At 38.9% G+C, this 16,924-nt stretch overlaps 1 protein-coding gene across 4 annotated transcripts in view; it reads right to left on the reverse strand.

Moving 5' to 3' along the window:
- Positions 1 to 16,924, reverse strand: part of dock4b (dedicator of cytokinesis 4b) — an 88,632-nt gene that overhangs the window by 18,736 nt on the left and 52,972 nt on the right. For 3 of the 4 annotated variants that reach the window (XM_058078052.1, XM_058078051.1, XM_058078055.1), the window contains exons 18-42: positions 16,045 to 16,142; positions 15,874 to 15,957; positions 14,571 to 14,671; positions 14,289 to 14,370; positions 14,042 to 14,212; positions 12,688 to 12,880; positions 12,461 to 12,597; positions 11,184 to 11,318; positions 10,689 to 10,787; positions 9,489 to 9,583; positions 9,341 to 9,416; positions 9,177 to 9,277; positions 9,022 to 9,080; positions 8,552 to 8,700; positions 8,376 to 8,461; positions 6,553 to 6,579; positions 6,318 to 6,413; positions 6,189 to 6,249; positions 6,016 to 6,109; positions 5,811 to 5,959; positions 5,638 to 5,724; positions 5,310 to 5,414; positions 4,292 to 4,433; positions 2,878 to 3,044; positions 308 to 394 (exon numbers count right to left, since the gene is read on the reverse strand). In XM_058078052.1, the coding sequence (XP_057934035.1) occupies positions 308 to 394; positions 2,878 to 3,044; positions 4,292 to 4,433; positions 5,310 to 5,414; positions 5,638 to 5,724; positions 5,811 to 5,959; positions 6,016 to 6,109; positions 6,189 to 6,249; positions 6,318 to 6,413; positions 6,553 to 6,579; positions 8,376 to 8,461; positions 8,552 to 8,700; positions 9,022 to 9,080; positions 9,177 to 9,277; positions 9,341 to 9,416; positions 9,489 to 9,583; positions 10,689 to 10,787; positions 11,184 to 11,318; positions 12,461 to 12,597; positions 12,688 to 12,880; positions 14,042 to 14,212; positions 14,289 to 14,370; positions 14,571 to 14,671; positions 15,874 to 15,957; positions 16,045 to 16,142 (2,681 nt within the window). The remainder of the gene's footprint in view (positions 1 to 307; positions 395 to 2,877; positions 3,045 to 4,291; positions 4,434 to 5,309; positions 5,415 to 5,637; positions 5,725 to 5,810; positions 5,960 to 6,015; positions 6,110 to 6,188; positions 6,250 to 6,317; positions 6,414 to 6,552; positions 6,580 to 8,375; positions 8,462 to 8,551; positions 8,701 to 9,021; positions 9,081 to 9,176; positions 9,278 to 9,340; positions 9,417 to 9,488; positions 9,584 to 10,688; positions 10,788 to 11,183; positions 11,319 to 12,460; positions 12,598 to 12,687; positions 12,881 to 14,041; positions 14,213 to 14,288; positions 14,371 to 14,570; positions 14,672 to 15,873; positions 15,958 to 16,044; positions 16,143 to 16,924) is intronic. The other variant, XM_058078054.1, reaches the window with a different exon arrangement.

A 16,924-nucleotide genomic window follows, 5' to 3' on the forward strand; every position in this document is an offset into this window, starting at 1 on the left:
ATGTTGCACGGAAGTGCATTCAATGACGAGAAAAAAAAGCTTTTCATCCAACAGGGGAAGTAAAAAAAAAAAAAGTCAATTCCGCTCAAAAATTGGACATTTGTCATGAAAGCAATTAGATGTTTAGCACGGTGTCCAAAAGAGGCAGTGCTGGTGATTCGATGTAGCCAATAAGCCCAAACTCATGACCGAGGCCATTACCGTTGTTCAATGCACCGGTCTGGATCAATACGCCGCTATTGGATGACAGTCCTCTAACCTACAAAAGTGGATTACAGCATCCTCCTCCTGTTGTTGTTACACTCACCAGCTCCCGCTTGTCCACCTCGAACCACCGTGAGATGCCGGGAAGACTCTGGACCAGGGTCAGGGTCGTCCTTTCCACCCACAGGCTCTGCAGAGGTGCACGCAGCAATTAGCATCACGTGATTATGAGAACAACAATAATAATAGTAATAAACGGTGACAGACAGGCAGCACGGGGAAGCCAAACATTTACTCCAAGTGTAGGAGGAGGTCACATGTCATGTCTTATATCCGCTATCACCAATTGATGTTTGCCTGCTCGTCAAGACGCGTCCCACAAGGTCGCTCTGATGGAGTAGTGGAGGAGCTGGCATTCAGTGCAGTACTACTATGCTATTGTAAACATCATAAAATACATTTTTAAAGGAAAGGAGGAATTTATAATATCGTTTTTTTTCATTTTTGTTTAGATTTTTTTTACTATTAACATAATTTCTTAGATTCTAATAATAATTTTTTGTTTACTAATGACAAAAATGTCATATTACTAACATTATAAACATCAAATATTGTGTTTTTAACCCCCTCTCCCTTTTTTTTTTTTAGCAAAAATCATAACAAATAAGTATTTTTGTATCATTATAATTATGCAGTGAGCGAGGCAATGACTGGCATTCTTATTTGAGATTTAAAATTACAAAAAACTCAAAAACAAAGTTTTAATGTAAAAAAAAAATCAGCTTCCCAAAAACTGCTGTAAAATTGTTTCGATTTTTTACTATTAACATCATTTCTTAGATTCTATTACTTTTCTATTTTCTACTTTTATATTATCTTTTATGTTTACTAAAGCAAAAATGTCATATTACTAACAATATAAACATCAACTATTGTGTTTTTAAACCCCCTTTAAAAAAAACCAAATAAGTATTTTTGTATTATTATAATTATGCAGTGAGCGAGGCAATGACTGGCATTCTTATTTGAGATTTAAAAATACAAAAAACTCAAAAAAAGTTTTAATGCCAGAAAAAATCAGCTTCCCAAAAACTGCTGTAAAAATTGTTTAGATTTTTTACTATTAACATAATACATAATGTCTTAGATTCTATTACTTTTCTATTTTCTACTTTTATATTATCTTTTTCGTTTACTAATGACAAAAATGTCATATTACTTACAATATAAACATAAAATAGTGTGTTTTAACCCCCCGTTTTTTTTATAGCAAAAATCATAACAAATAAGTATTTTTGTATCATTATAATTATGCAGTGAGCGAGGCAATGATGGCTTTCTTATTTGAGATTTAAAAATACAAAACACTCAAAAACGTTTTAATGCCAAAAAAAAATCAGCTTCCCAAAAACTGCTGTAAAAATTTTTCGATTTTTTACTACTAACATAATTTCTTAGATTCTATTACTTTCCTATTTTCTAATTTTCTATTATCTTTTTTGTTTCCTAATGACAAAAATGTCATATTACTAACAATATAAACATCAAATATTGTGTTTTTAATCCCCCTCTAAAAAAAAATTTGAGATTTAAAAATACAAAAAAACTCAAAAAAGTTTTAATGACAAAAAAAATCAGCTTCCCAAAAACTGCTGTAAAATACAAATTATGATTATTTTCCATTTTTAAAGTAAATCTTAATTTTAACACTACTTTAGGATGAACTATACATATCACTTATAATTAACGCACATATTTATTAACATGTAACACATGTTGCTGCATGCTTTGAATGGGCAAATGTGGCGCCATCTGGTGGACAAATATAAAACTTGAAAGCCAATACAGTGTTCCCTTGTTGATCGCAGGGAATGGTTCCCAAAATACCCCACAATCAGTGAAATCTGGACTTTGATGTGTTTTAGGGCTGTCAAACCCTTCGCCATATACTTTATACAACATTTTTTCTCACACTTCTCTTTAGCTTAAACACTCTCCAAGCTCAAATTGTGTTTGAATTTTAATGATCAACCTACTAGGTTGTACACAAGAAATTATTAAGTGACTTCAGTGACATATTTCCCTCCTTTGACGGTGTAATGTTTTTGTATCCTTGTTAAAACATATTGCTCCTGTCCTTGTATTTTCCAGTTCGCTAGTTTTCTAGCAACTATTGACCACAACAAGAAATGGCACAAAGGAGATTGATTGACGGTCTGCAGCCAACCAGGATGCAGAACAGAATAGTGAGGTTCTCCCTTAGACAATCAGGACTTTTATGCACACGTCTTCAACTCTCACATGAATATACAGAAAAATCTAATACACCACAAGGACGTAGAACACAATCTAACACAATGCTCTTTAAGGTGACAAAAAGTCCATAAAATATCAGACTACACATTGATATGACAAATCTTCCCCCTTGTAATCGCTTCAAACTACAAAAATGTGTGCAACATTGAAGCAAAATGAGACGTACGGAGTGTGTTTCAAGTTGCTAAGCTGTGCATCCTGGTTCTTGATAATAATTAGCGCTACAAGAGTTAAGATGAATAATACATGTGCAACACAAATACATGTGCCTACACACCATGCATCAGCAACACAGAAGGGCTCATTATCATGAATACGTACAGTATATATTGTATAGCGTACAATTTAATGAGGTACCTTGAACTCGTTCTCCTTGTCTTTGGTGCCCTTGTGAAAGGGACGGTCGTATCGGAACCTCCAGATGTGATTGAACTTGTAGAAGCTTTTGATGTTGTCGGGCACGCCGTCTCGCTGCAGCACGTCCTGGCTCTCCGGGATGGGGGTCACAGCGTAGATCTGCAAGTCTGGTAGCGGGCCGTTAAAGGAAGCATTACAGGGATAATTGCATAGCTGGGATAGGCTCCAGCATGCCCGCGATCCTGGTGAGGATAAGCGGTGTAAAAAATGGATGTATGGACGTCAGTGATGGCATTCCTAGAAGATCATAGCACTTACTAAACGTTATTGTCATCCCATACCAAACACAGCCACTAGGGGGTGTATGAGCATCATCAACCTTATTTTGACTTAATGGATTTTCTAGAGTCATTCGTTAATTTTTTTAGGTTCTCATCTTTTCTTTATTTGTCATTTATTTTCAAATAAAATATTTTAAATACTTTTTTTAATTATTCTTATTAAATTTTTAATTTTAAAATATTTTTTTATATTTTTTAAGACTCTCATAATTTATATATGTTTTAATAAATATGTTTTAATTTGTTTAATATGTTTTTTCCAGTTACTCATTATTTTTTATTTATATATGTTATTTTTTTCTAAATTTTAAATATTTATATTTATTATTTATGTTTTCAAAGTTCCATTTTTGACAAAAAAATCATTTTATGTATTATTTTCCTTCAATATTATTCATTAATTATTTTTTCTAGAGAGGCGGGGTACACCCTGGACTGGTGGCCAGCCTCCTTCAATATTAACGCTTTATTATTTACATTGAATCTAAGAATTTATATTTATTATTTATGTAAGTCAATTTTATTTTGGATAATAATCATTTTATTCATTATTTTATTTTTTGATTTTTCTGTATTTATTGTCTTGTATTTATTATTTTTATTAATTAAGTGTTCCAGTAATTTATGTATATAATTGTCTCGTGTCATTCATTTTCATTCATCATTTTCATTATTTTTATGTATTATTTTTGGATTATTCTGTATTTATTGTATTGTATTTATTTTCCAGTTATTATTTATATTAATTGAGTGTTCTATTAATTTATGTATATAATTGTCTATTGTCATTCTTCCAACTCATCAAAAGTAGATATTGCAAAAAGCATCCATTTCACCATTGAGACAGTAGTGACTCAGATAAATAAATAAGCTCTGCTTCGTCCTACTCTTTTCAAGACATGTTGTAAACACTGTGCTGATAAAAGCATTAATTTCTCCATATACCGGATACAGTGTATCTATATCATATATAGCTAGTGAGCAGTCAACAACCTCTCTCTGCACACTGCACTGATTACGGTATATGAGAACACCCGCATACAGCGCACGAACGCCACAGTATCAGAGGATACACTGCGCATCCGCCTGGTAGATGGTCTGGTCCGGCTGGTTGACGTGCTGCATGGCGATGGCATGCGGGAACTCGGTGAGCATCCTCTGCTGGAAAGCCTCCAGCCTCTCATAGTCGTGGCCGCGGCACACAAACTCCTTGTTCTGCAAAGCGCAAGCGATAGGCACAGTGGGGTGAGTTTGACATCTAGTGGCAGCACGCCGCAACTGCACATTCATGAAAAGGCACTTAAAAGATCCGTGAATGTCACCTCCCATACTCAAGGACGCTTGTATAAGGAAAGTTAATTCTCCCTGTGGGCTTATTGCTTCTTTGGCAGAGGGGCAAAGGTCTTTAAGTTGTTCTCACAAAACATATGGAGAGCTCACACTTTGTCAAAGTCAAATCCAAGCACTTTGAAACACTTACATTCACTCATTTATGTACATGATTATCCCATTTATGCTATCATTTAAGTATGTTTTTGAATAGAATAAATGGCTTTAAAAAAGAAATGCATGTAGACAGCCACAGAGAATCTAACAAAGCATCCTTCAATTAAGTAATCATGGGGACATTCATCTTTACTATTATTTTTAAGCCATTTGTTTATTAAAACAGACCAAATTTGCCACAAATTTGTGGAATTTTTCACCTAAAAAGTGAATTATTTGCTACTGATGACACAAACAATCGGAAAAAAACATATTAATATAAACTAATGTAATCCTGTATGTGAAGATTTCAATTTGAACTATGAGCTTTTGTCATTTGTCATTTCATATTTGTCCACTTGAGGGCGCTACTTCCCTCCCATTCAAAGCATGCAGCAAAACTTGTATTTGTATGGTTTTTTTTTTTTAATTCAAAAACTGACTCTATGTCAACAAAGGTTTAACATTTTTATTTAAAAAAATATTATAATATTTCTTGTTATTTGTGAATAATGCGTGAGGATATTTAAAGCACCTCAAGCAGGGTAATAATGCTGTTAATGCCTTTAAAAAATTATATTTTTATATGTTAAAAAACATATTTACCCTTAAGAAAAAGGGGAACTTCTTCCCGTAGAATCCGACCCTGAAGAATTCTGGCTCGAGCCTTTGCTGGTCCATGATCTTGTCATAGAGGGAGGCTTCCATCATCTGGGAACACAAATATAAAAAAAGACTCCATTAAAAAAATATATAAAAATGTTAAAACAATAATTAAAATTATAATTACTAATAATTAAATAAATAAATAAAATTATAATTATCACAATAATTAAAACAATTAAATCATTAAAATTAAATCATTAAAATTACAATTAAAATTAATGATAAAATTAAAAATATTAAAATGAAAGAAGAAATAAAACCAGCTCACCCTCATTTTGCTGAGGTTCCTATAGTCATAGTAGGACTCATACTGGTCGGCCAGCTCTCTACACAAGATGATTCCGTTCTCCCAACACTGTGACGACAAACAAATGAGTCCCGTTTTTTTCCCACTTCCCTCCACCCTAAAAGCACAAGTAGGGGACGCTTGCTTTGTCTCACCTTGCCTCTGTCAAAGTTCTGCACAATGGTGAGGTGCAGGAACTCTTTCCGCTGCCACTCACTCTGCATGGGGTAGTTGAGGAACTCCCGCAGCGGCCTGTCCGACCACTCCAGGAGCTCGTCGTACAGCAGCAGGGTGTAGGACGCCTCTGTGATGCAAATACATATGTGACATTTGCAGGAATATAGAATAATATAATGTTACCTGTGTAGTTCTGCGCCTTAAGATGGAGGTCGTAAAGCTTGTGAATGTAACGGATGTACATCTCCTCCTTGTTCAGCTCTGTTTTGTAGAAGTTCTGAGCAAAGAGAGAAAAGACACAGAGTGAGACATCGCAATCATACTTTTTGCTACTTTGAACGGGTATGTGGACTCACCAGTAAACTGACAGTGCATCCTATTTTCTTGCCATCCACTTCACCCAGCTTCATGCAGTCTCTGAGACACAATCATTAAGTTTAGCAGCCAAAAACCTACTGAGGCGACGCTGGGTTTATTTATTTCACCTGTAGTCCAGCAGCCTCTCCATTAATCGGGTGACGGTGGCAATGAGGGAGATGCCGCTCTCCCTCCAGGTCTCGCGTTCAATCTTCTTCAGCAGGCTAAAAAGGTACAATATAGACAGATATCAAATATAGCAAGACGACGGGACGGCGGTCGCTCAATGTGTTGCCTCGATGCCATCATTTTGTTTTTTTAAAAGACGACAGACACAGAGAGAGAGAACAAATTGCATCTTACCTAGGGTACGGACCAAACAGAGGAATGCTACTCCAGGCAGGGAAGCGTAGGCGGGATAAATTAATACGATTAATATCAGCACACACACTCACACTATGGAGGCTTTTTTTTTCTTTTTTAGGAAAAATTAAATGAATATTCCAATTGACTTTATATATTTGGACGGGTCATCCAGAAACCAGAAGGTTGGCGGTTCGATCCTTGCTTCCTCCACCCAGTCACTTCACCCACCACCACCAGTGTGTGACCCCAGGGCAGCTGTAGCTACAGATGTAGTGTACCACCACCAGTTTGTGACCCCAGGGCAGGTGCGACTACAGACGTAGAGTACCACCACCAGTGTGTGACCCCAGGGCAGCTGCAGCTACAGACGTAGAGTACCACCACCAGTGTGCGACCCCATGGCAGCTGTAGCTACAGACATAGTGCACCACCACCAGTGTGTGGTGTGTGACCCCAGGGCAGCTGCAGCTACAGACGTCGAGTACCACCACCAGTGTGTGACCCCAGGGCAGCTGTAGCTACAGACGTAGAGTACCATCCCCACTTTGTGACTGACTGAGGAGCGAATGAATAACGGTTTGCGTACTATATAAAATCAACCCATTATTATTATTTAATTTTTCCACAAAAAAACTCCATATCACACAGGTTAGTGGGGTTAGTGGATGCTCTAATAAATAAATATCACACATATCGCTTTTCAAAACACCACAATTAAAAACAAAAGAAGATTTTGCAAGCATTAGCTGCAAATGCAATCACACCCAGGCAATATAATGCCAATTTACATTGTATTACACTACACTACATACAGTAATGTAGTAGAGCGGTGCGGTCATGGTGACTCACTATGAAGGACGCAGCAATTACAATACACAATTTACACTTCGATGAACAGAAACCTTAATGATATTTACACTGAATACTGCTCAAGGTATGAGATACACACACACACACACACACACACACGCACAAACAAAGCATGCAGAGCACAAACCTGGAAACACAAGGACTGATTGGACCAAGACCAGACAAAGACGAGATGACTCAAGATGAATGCTTACCTTTTTGACCATGCATTCATTTATATATTTCACATCATGGTACCCATATACTTGTTACTAGGGGGCTTACTGTTGCTAGGATACCAAAAACATCTTCCTACATCCAGCTAAAAAACGCTTATTATGTGCTGGAGCCTATCCCAGCTGTCTTCGGGCGAGAGGTGGTATACACCCTGGACTGGTGGCCAGCCAATCACAGGGCACATATAGACAAACAACCATTCACACTCACATTCATACCTATGGACAATTTGGAGTCGCCAATTAACCTAGCATGTTTTTGGAATGTGGGAGGAAACCGGAGTACCCGGAGAAAACCCACGCATGCACATGCAAACTCCACAGACATGGCCTAGGGTGGGATTGAACTCAGGTCTCCAAGCTGTGAGGCCCGCGTGCTAACCACTCGAACACCGCGCAGCCTAATTTTTATCATATTATCAATATTGTCCCCTCTTGTGCAAAATTGACTTGTTATGATATTTCACAATAATGTGTGTCCCAAGTGTTTGTTTATGAGCACAGAATGTGAGAAAATATGTTATTATGCTCAAATAAAAAAAGGCTTCACTACACATCTTAAAATAAAGCTTATAAAATAAAGGTTTTCTTCAGAGAAGTGGCTAGTGTAATGCTAGCACTATTGTGTCCTCTTGTCACACTTGTTATTCTTACGCTGTTTGCCCCCCGGCAAATAAACATTGGTACACCCTCTAATGGCAGCAAAAATGGCCGACACGCCTTTTCATAACTCACATGCTGTTGAAGAGCTCCCTATACGTCTCGTCTCCTTTGCCGTCCGACATCAGGCTGTCCAGCTTGTCGATCAGCTTCGCCTCCACCTATTTGGACCAAAAAAAATGCCTCAAGGCTTCCTTCTTGGCTGCTGGAAGTGATTTCTCACTGTCACATTTAGGTGAGGAGTTCCGTACCTGTTTAAAATTGCCGCTGCGTCTTTGCTCCCAGTCCATCATGTCATGGAAGATGGGGATCATCACATTTCTCAGGTCCGGCTGCGGGACAAGCGTCACCTCCAGAAAGGGGCCGATCATCGCCGGGATAAAGTTCAACTTGTGCTCCCCTGGAGAAGAAGTATATCAATACACAACACATGTTTTCACTGTGACTTATACTACATAAGATGCCTTTACATTACAATTGGGGTAGTATTTGGTCATTTGGCGACACCTAGTGGCTGCAATAATTAATTGAGATGCACCTGTGCTGCAGTTAAGTGCACAAATGTAATGATATGAACACTTTTTGTGATAGAATACACTTCTGCCTTGAAGATTATGCATCTATAAGTAATGTGCAACTCGATTACCTGTATGGATGGACACACCAGGATGCTAATTATGCATATATGCATACATAATTAGGCATTCTATTATGCCCTCACCTAAATTCTGCCACATACTGAAGATCTCACAGCCCATCATCACCCTCATGTCTCCATACCTGCACAGCATGGTAGCAACAGGATATGGTTTGGGTTATTTTGTTCACGCTTAGCAAAGATATATATTATATTACATAAGACAATAGCATGTTTACTTCTCCAGAGTCTTCTTCCTCTTGGAGGGAGAGAAAGACTCCAGCTGAAGGCACGGCTGGTTGATGAACAACACAGACAGGTAGAAATAGGAATCCCACACCTGAAAAACACCCCCCCAAAAAATGTCAGTTTTGATGCTTTTATTTGAAAATATCTCTTTTACCTTATAGTCGAACTTGTCATTGAGAAAGTTCTTCCTCAGAGCGTCAGAGAGGTAGAGGACGGTGGTGATGATGACGCTGGAAGGCAACATGTTGCCGTGACAAGACTGCAATAACACAACCAGCCACCAGGAGGACAGAGCGTCTTACTTGTTGGTGACCAGCCGCATGACCGTCCAGTCTTTGGGGAACATCTCAGGTCGGATGAGGATCCTGAAGACCGTAAAGATCTGAAGAAGGAAGTCCTGGACGAAACAGAATACAAACATATTTAAAAAAAATTATTGAATTTTATATCAACATGCATATAGGTTACAATCAATTCCAATACATTAATGATTTGGAGAACCTGATAAAGGGGAAATGAATACATGTAGCTCTTTTGACCACAATATGACTTATTGTATATCGCACAACACAGCAGCAACAGAACCAATGTTGTAATCACAGTAAAAACAACAAAGATAAGTAAATGTCAAGGTTTAGGTTGGCTGGTTGTGTTAAAACATCAAAAAATAGTTACTTAATTTAACAGCAACAGAACCAATGTTGTAATCGTAGTAAAAAGACCAAACAGGAAGTAAATGTCAAGGTTTAGGTTGGTTGGTTGTGTTAAAACATGATGGAGGTCAAAATAATAATTACTTAATTTAACAGCAACAGAACCAATGTTGTAATTACAGTAAAAACAAGAAAGATAAGTAAATGTCAAGGTTTAGGCTTGTTGGTTTTGTTAAAACATAACAGGGGTCAAAATAATAGTTACTTTATTTTGACCGCAACAGAACCAATGTTGTAAACACAGTAAAAACAACAAAGATAAGTAAATGTCAAGGTTTAGATTGGTTGGTTGGTTATGTTAAAACATCAAAATAATAGTTACTTAATTTAACAGCAACAGAACCAATGTTGTAATCACAGTAAAAACAACAAATAATAAGTAAATGTCAAGGTTCAGTTTGGTTGGTTGTGTTAAAACATGATGGAGGTCAAAATAGTAGTTACTTTAACAGCAACAGAACCAATGTTGTAATCGCAGGAAAAGGAACAAAGATGAGTAAATGTGAAAGTTTAGGTTGGTTGGTTGTGTTAAAACATGATGGAGGTCAAAATAATAATTACTTTATTTAATCATATTTTAAATATATATCTGTATTAATTCAATTTTGACCATCAAAAACACACACATAACTACTAATAAACATATGCATTCTTATAATAAATCAAACTGACTCAAATCATACTGACTGATGTATTTTTCATGCATAATACTATTGTTTCTCAGCATTAACTGACAACTGTATTAGTGTGCGTGCATTCCCAAAATAAATAGAGAGTGAGTGGTCGTACCCTCAAGTCATCTTTGCTGCTGAATGCCTGCAGCAGCTGCTGGTAGTGTCTGTCACTCATCTGTCGCAGGAGCGCCAGCAAACATGCCACAAACTCCCCCTGGCAGGATGGAACACACACACACACACAATAAAAGCATCATCATCATCATCATCATCATCATCATCAGGCATTCCATGTGTGCTGCAAACTCTCTTCAAGGACATTAATTGTCTTAAATGTCTGGCCTTAATTAACTTTATTGGACAGCTGAAATATATGTGGATACTTTTCAACTCTCACACCTCCCCTCTTTCCCCCTCCTCGAGTATCCGATGAGGATCTCATCACCAACCCCCGAGTGTATGTCGTATTATAAATCTTAATTACTGCCATTTGCGTTAATGTTGTTGGCACAATTATAGTCGCTGGTGCAGCAACTCCATTTAAAATCTATAATTACTTGCCAAAGCCCAAAACAATTTGGATATTACACACACACACACACAGACATACAGTGACATCCTGGAATTGCAGTCTCATCGCAGGCCCAGCAGGCTGTGGTCGGTTGCTGATTTCCAGGATGGTCCTTAGCAACACTCCCAGCAGGCTTTCCACGATCAGGTCCACCTCCTCTGAGATGATTGGCTCCTGGAAAGCAAAGGAGATGGACACATGCCTAAAGGAACATTTGGGGAGGAAGCGCTGTGTCATTTTTTTGATTAATTAAAGGGCTGCACGGCGGATGAGTGGTTAGCGTGCAGACCTCACAGAGAGCTGAGTTCAATCCCACCTTCGGCTATCACTGTGTGGAGTTTGCATGTTCTCCCCATGTTCTCTCCGGTTTTCCTCCCACATTCCAAAAACATGCTAGGTTAATTGGCGACTCCAAATTGTCCATAGGTATGAATGTGAGTGTGAATGGTTGTTTGTCTATATGTGCCCAGGGTGTATCCCGCCTCTTGCCCGAAGACAGCTGGGATAGGCTCCAGCACCCCCGCGACCCTCGTGAGGTAGAAAATGAATGAATGAATGATTAATTAAACAGGCCGAGTGGTTAACGCGCAGGCCACACAGCTAGGAGACCCGAGTTCAATTCCACTCTTGGCCATGCATGGGTTTTCTCCGGGTACTCCGGTTGCCTCCCACACTCCAAAAACATGCTAGGTTAATTGGCGACTCCAAATTGTCCATAGGTATGAATGTGAGTCGCCCGAAGACAGCTGGGATAGGCTCCAGCATCCCCCGCGACCCTATAATAAAACCATAAAGTAGAAACAATGATATATACATAATATTGTTTGTGTGTGCTGCCCTGACGAGACAGAGCGATAATGAGAAGGAGCTGCAGGCTGGCACAACGGCTGTCACCGCTGTCGCATCTCTTTAGATCCGCTGCCTGTCCGCTGCTCTGTGTGTGTGTGTGTGTGTGTGTATACGCATGTGCGTGTGTGTCCTTCACTGCATGCTAGAGTGAGTGCAAGTGGCACTGTGCCCACTTGCTTAAATTGATGGCTCTCATTAGTGAAGTGCACAGCGGCCCCGGTGTATCGCCGTGACACAACAAACTGACCGTAACCGCACAAAATAAAGAAGGCTGCTATTGCCGGGAAATTGCAGTTGGAATTCCTGCAGCTTTCATGTGATTTTCTCGTTATTTTAATTGTATGATGCTACTGGGTTACACGGCGACTAATTGACCTTCACATCATCCTCACACAGACCAATCTTGAGGATGACCTCTAGTATCTGTGATTTTAATTTGTGCCTGAAGACGCATGCGTAACACTCACAGAAGTTCCATTCTCCTCCTTCTTGAGGAGCGACAGCATGCTGGTGAGGATCCGTGCACACATGACCAGGTCCTTCTGCTCCTGCATGTGGGCCTGCAGGATGCGCAGCACCACCGGCAACAGGATGCACCTCGATTCTGCAACAGGAATAGCACGTTCAGTCCTCCCAGACACCTATAAAGAGGTGTTGTTACCATGGTGATATCCAGCAGCACGGGGCGGTTCACCTGGGTTAACGTAAAGCTGGCTCTCCACCGTCTTGGCAAGGCACTGCAGTTTGACGGCCTCCAAGGAGCAGTCGGCGTGGAGGATGGTAGGGAGGCTGCCCAGCGTCTCCCTGACGAAGCCGGCCACCTCTCGCACCGTGAAGATCTTCAGGAGCTCGCCGTAGACCGCCGGGAAGGTCCGCAGGAAGACCGCCTGAGCAGAACGGGTTCCGTTATGGACGACGGTTATGTTATAGTTAGCTGAGGCGGCAAATTAGCCTGGAATTTGCATTGTAGGGCAGGTTAGCAACAGTAGGGGAGTCAGCAGATCATGTAGCACTAAATTCATATGAAAATATTAATAGATTGACAATTAAAACATTAATTTATTATTATCTTTAATTAAAAAAAAACATTTATTGTGTTAGGGTCTTCTTGCATCATTTTACATAATTTTTGGTGTTTATTTATATATTTTTTTATTTTTATTTTATTATTTATTTATACATACGTATATTATTTAATTAGTTTTTTCATTAAATATGTATTTATTTTAAATTTTATTAACTGGGAGGAAAAATTAAAAAAAACAAAGCAACTCTAAATATATATATTTTTAAATAAATGTACAAACTGTCCGAATTTGAGTAATAAAACACATTAAAATTATAATAATTGCCCCTCCCAAAAATAATATATATGTATCTTTATTTATATTTTGATTATATTTATTGATTGATTGATTTATTATTATTATTTTTATTATTATTTAATTTGTATTTATTTGAAATTGTATTGACTGAGAGTACAACAAATTAAAAAAAATATAAAAAATATAAAAATTTATTTTAAAAAAATTACAAACTGTAACAATGTGAGTACCGGTAATAAAATACATTAAACTTAATAATAATTAAAAATAAATAAATAAATAAAATTATAACAAATCAGAGCAATGAGTTATTCGCCCTCTCAGAATTAAAAGTACAAAAAATATCTATGAATCTTAAGTAATTCTAATAAAATAAAATACATACACATTAATAATAATTGCACCATAAGACAAAAACAATAAACAATGTCAACAGAGAGGGGAATAATCAGGCATTCCCCCTCATGGCGTCCACACAGACTGCTGTGATTCCAATTATTACTGGCATTCTTTCTTTTTTTCTTTTTTTTTTTTTAAATCCTCTCCCTCTCCTCTCGAATTTCCCATTGGGAAAAGCCAAAAAGCTTCAACACACTCAAGACCCTCAAGTAGCATGAAATGATTCAATTACACCAGGGTGGGGAAATATGTGGAGGGAATACTTGACACACACACACACACAAAGTAATAACATGCTGTATAATCACACACACACACACACACCTGCGTTTGCGCCACCGCACTTGTGCCTTTGTTTTCCTGCGAGAGGAAGAAGCGGATGGACATAAAGAGCTCGTGGATGCAAACGCGGAACTCGTCCTCACTCTGGCCCCCCGTTGCCAAGGAGAAGAGGCGTCGGGACTGGATGATGTACTTGAATATGTACTCGCTGGCCTGAAAACACAACACATCATTTAAAGCACCTTAACCACACAAGACAATAACAGCACATGTTGATCAGTTCTCTCACCTTGAGGACCTGCTGGATGTGATCCTGATGTTCCGCATCCACAATGCGGTCCACGTACCACTTCAGAACTTTGATCAGGTCCCTTGGAAACACATGGCAGGTCACTTCCTGCTTATTCTTTACTGGTTTGTGCATATCAAAAGCGGTTTTCTCTTTTTACATCCACCAGGGGGCACCCTCAGCATTGTGTTCACACCATTAAAGCCCCAACACCAGTCTAGTGTGTTATGTCATTGCAATAGGTTGTATAGATATAATAATATATGATCACATGACGTATACCTGTATGACAGAGCCCCTGCAAAGTGGCTTTCAATGTAGGTGTCCATCACTGGTTTGAAGTGCTGAAATTTGCTGTCTTGCAGAAGATTGATGATGTGAACCTAAGACAAAAAGACACAGGAACGTAAGTACATGTATAATATATAATACTGGGATTATGGTATTGTATATAATGGTAATTCTGCCTAGCAACAAGTGACACAGCTCAGCAGCAATGAAGGGTTGCATGGCGGTTGAGCGGTTAGCATGCAGACCTTACAGCTAGGAGACCCAAGTTCAATCCCACCTTCGGCTATCACTGTGTGGAGTCTGCATGTTCTCCCCGTGTTCTCTCCAGTTTTCCTCCCACATTCCAAAAACATGCTAGATTAATTGGCGACTCCAAATTGTCCATAGGTATGAATGTGAGTGTGAATGGTTGTTTGTCTATATGTGCCCTGTGATTGGCTGGCCACCAGTCCAGGGTGTACCCCGCCTCTCGCCCGAAGACAGCTGGGATAGGCTCCAGCACCCCCTGCGACCCTCATGAGGATAAGCGGTAGAAAATGAATGAATGATTAATGAAAGAGGCCGAGTTGTTAACGTGCAGGCCACACATCTAGGAGACCCGAGTTCAATTCCACTCTCATGCGTGGGTTTTCTCCGGGTATTCCGGTTTCCTCCCACATTCCAAAAACTGGGAATTTAATACTCATTCATTCATTCATTCATTTTCTACCGCTTTTTCCTCACGAGGGTCGCGGGGGTGCTGGAGCCTATCCCAGCTGTCTTTGGGCGAGAGGCGGGGTACACCCTGGACTGGTGGCCAGCCAATCACAGGGCAGATATAGACAAACAACCATTCACACTCACATTCATACCTATGGACAATTTGGAGTCGCCAATTAACCTAGCATGTTTTTGGAATGTGGGAGGAAACCGGAGTACCCGGAGAAAACCCACGCATGCACGGGGAGAACATGCAAACTCCACACAGATGGCCGAGGGTGGAATTGAACCCTGGAGGAATTTAATACTAATTAATATAATTTAATTCAATACTAATTTACTAATTTAATGTAATAATAATACTGGGATTATGGTATTGTATATAATGGTAATTCTGCCTAGCAACAAGTGACGTCACAGCTCAGCAGCAATGATGCATCACTGTTTCAAAAACCGACAAACGCGTCAGCTTGCCAGACAATTTCATCACTCTGATCGCCTCGTCGGACTCGTGCGCCGGGTCAAAAGCTCCATCTTCTGGTCAGCGTGGCGTAACCGTGGCGAGATTGCTTCAGGTGTTTTTGGAAAGACTTACCAGCGAGTCAAAAACCTTGAGTCCATATCTTTGGGAGCTCTCATCCAGAATGCCGAAAAGTGTGTCCAAGGTGTCTTGCAGAAACTACAAAACGGGATAGGAAATGTCCAAATTGTCAATCAAGCAACCAACAATCAATCTTTAGCGATGACCAGATCCGGGGACGCCTACTTTGACAATCTCCGAGCCGTCAATCTCCTTCAGCTTAGAGAGGCTGTCGTTGATCCTCTCCGGGTGCGCTCGCCACTTCAACAGGTCCAGCATGTCGCCTGAGGTGAGGGAGTTTAAAAAAAAAAAAAACACATGTGAGGTGACAACCCACGAAGCAACATCACCACTTTGGGTCGGGTTAATGCGAGCTATACGTCCCTCGGCGGTGAAAAACATCACCGCAGCCTTCAATTACGCCGCCCAAAGTGACGGGAATCCAAACAAATGTTGACATTTTTAAGTTGAGCGGCGTAGAAGAGATAAGAAGTCATTTCCCTGAGTTCCCTGCACATGAATAAAACATCACCGCCACCGAGTCTTTTAGCGGTCTCTTTAAATTCTTTTTTTGGTGCAAATTTATGTAGAAAAATATCTGTCGAAAACATGATTTATACAAGACCTGGCAACCGAGCAAGCCAACATGTGTTTTCATTAAAGCAATACTAACTTCCTGTTAACTTTGATCCAAAATGACAGAACAACGGACATTCCCTTTTGCACAAATGCCGCATTAAAACGGCTGGAAGCGACAAAAACATAAACAAAAACATATTTAAGTAGCTGCTGTCATAATTTGTTTGTTTTCTTGTCTTCCTCGTTATCCTCATTAGTACTTTCTTCAGCAGCCTCTAAAAGAGAAAACATGTTTTAAAATATATAGATTATATTAATTGATTTATATATTTTTTATTTCTTAATTAATTTTATTTTTTTTAATTAATTAGTATTTTTTTTAAATTGTATTAACCGGGAGTATAGCAAATAAAAAAAACAAAAAGCAAATATAAATATTTATTTAAAAAATTAATTTACAAACTGTAACAATGTGATTATTATTAAA

The sequence above is a fragment of the Doryrhamphus excisus genome, chromosome 7 (assembly GCF_030265055.1).
Source record: "Doryrhamphus excisus isolate RoL2022-K1 chromosome 7, RoL_Dexc_1.0, whole genome shotgun sequence".
Taxonomy (NCBI): domain Eukaryota; kingdom Metazoa; phylum Chordata; class Actinopteri; order Syngnathiformes; family Syngnathidae; genus Doryrhamphus; species Doryrhamphus excisus.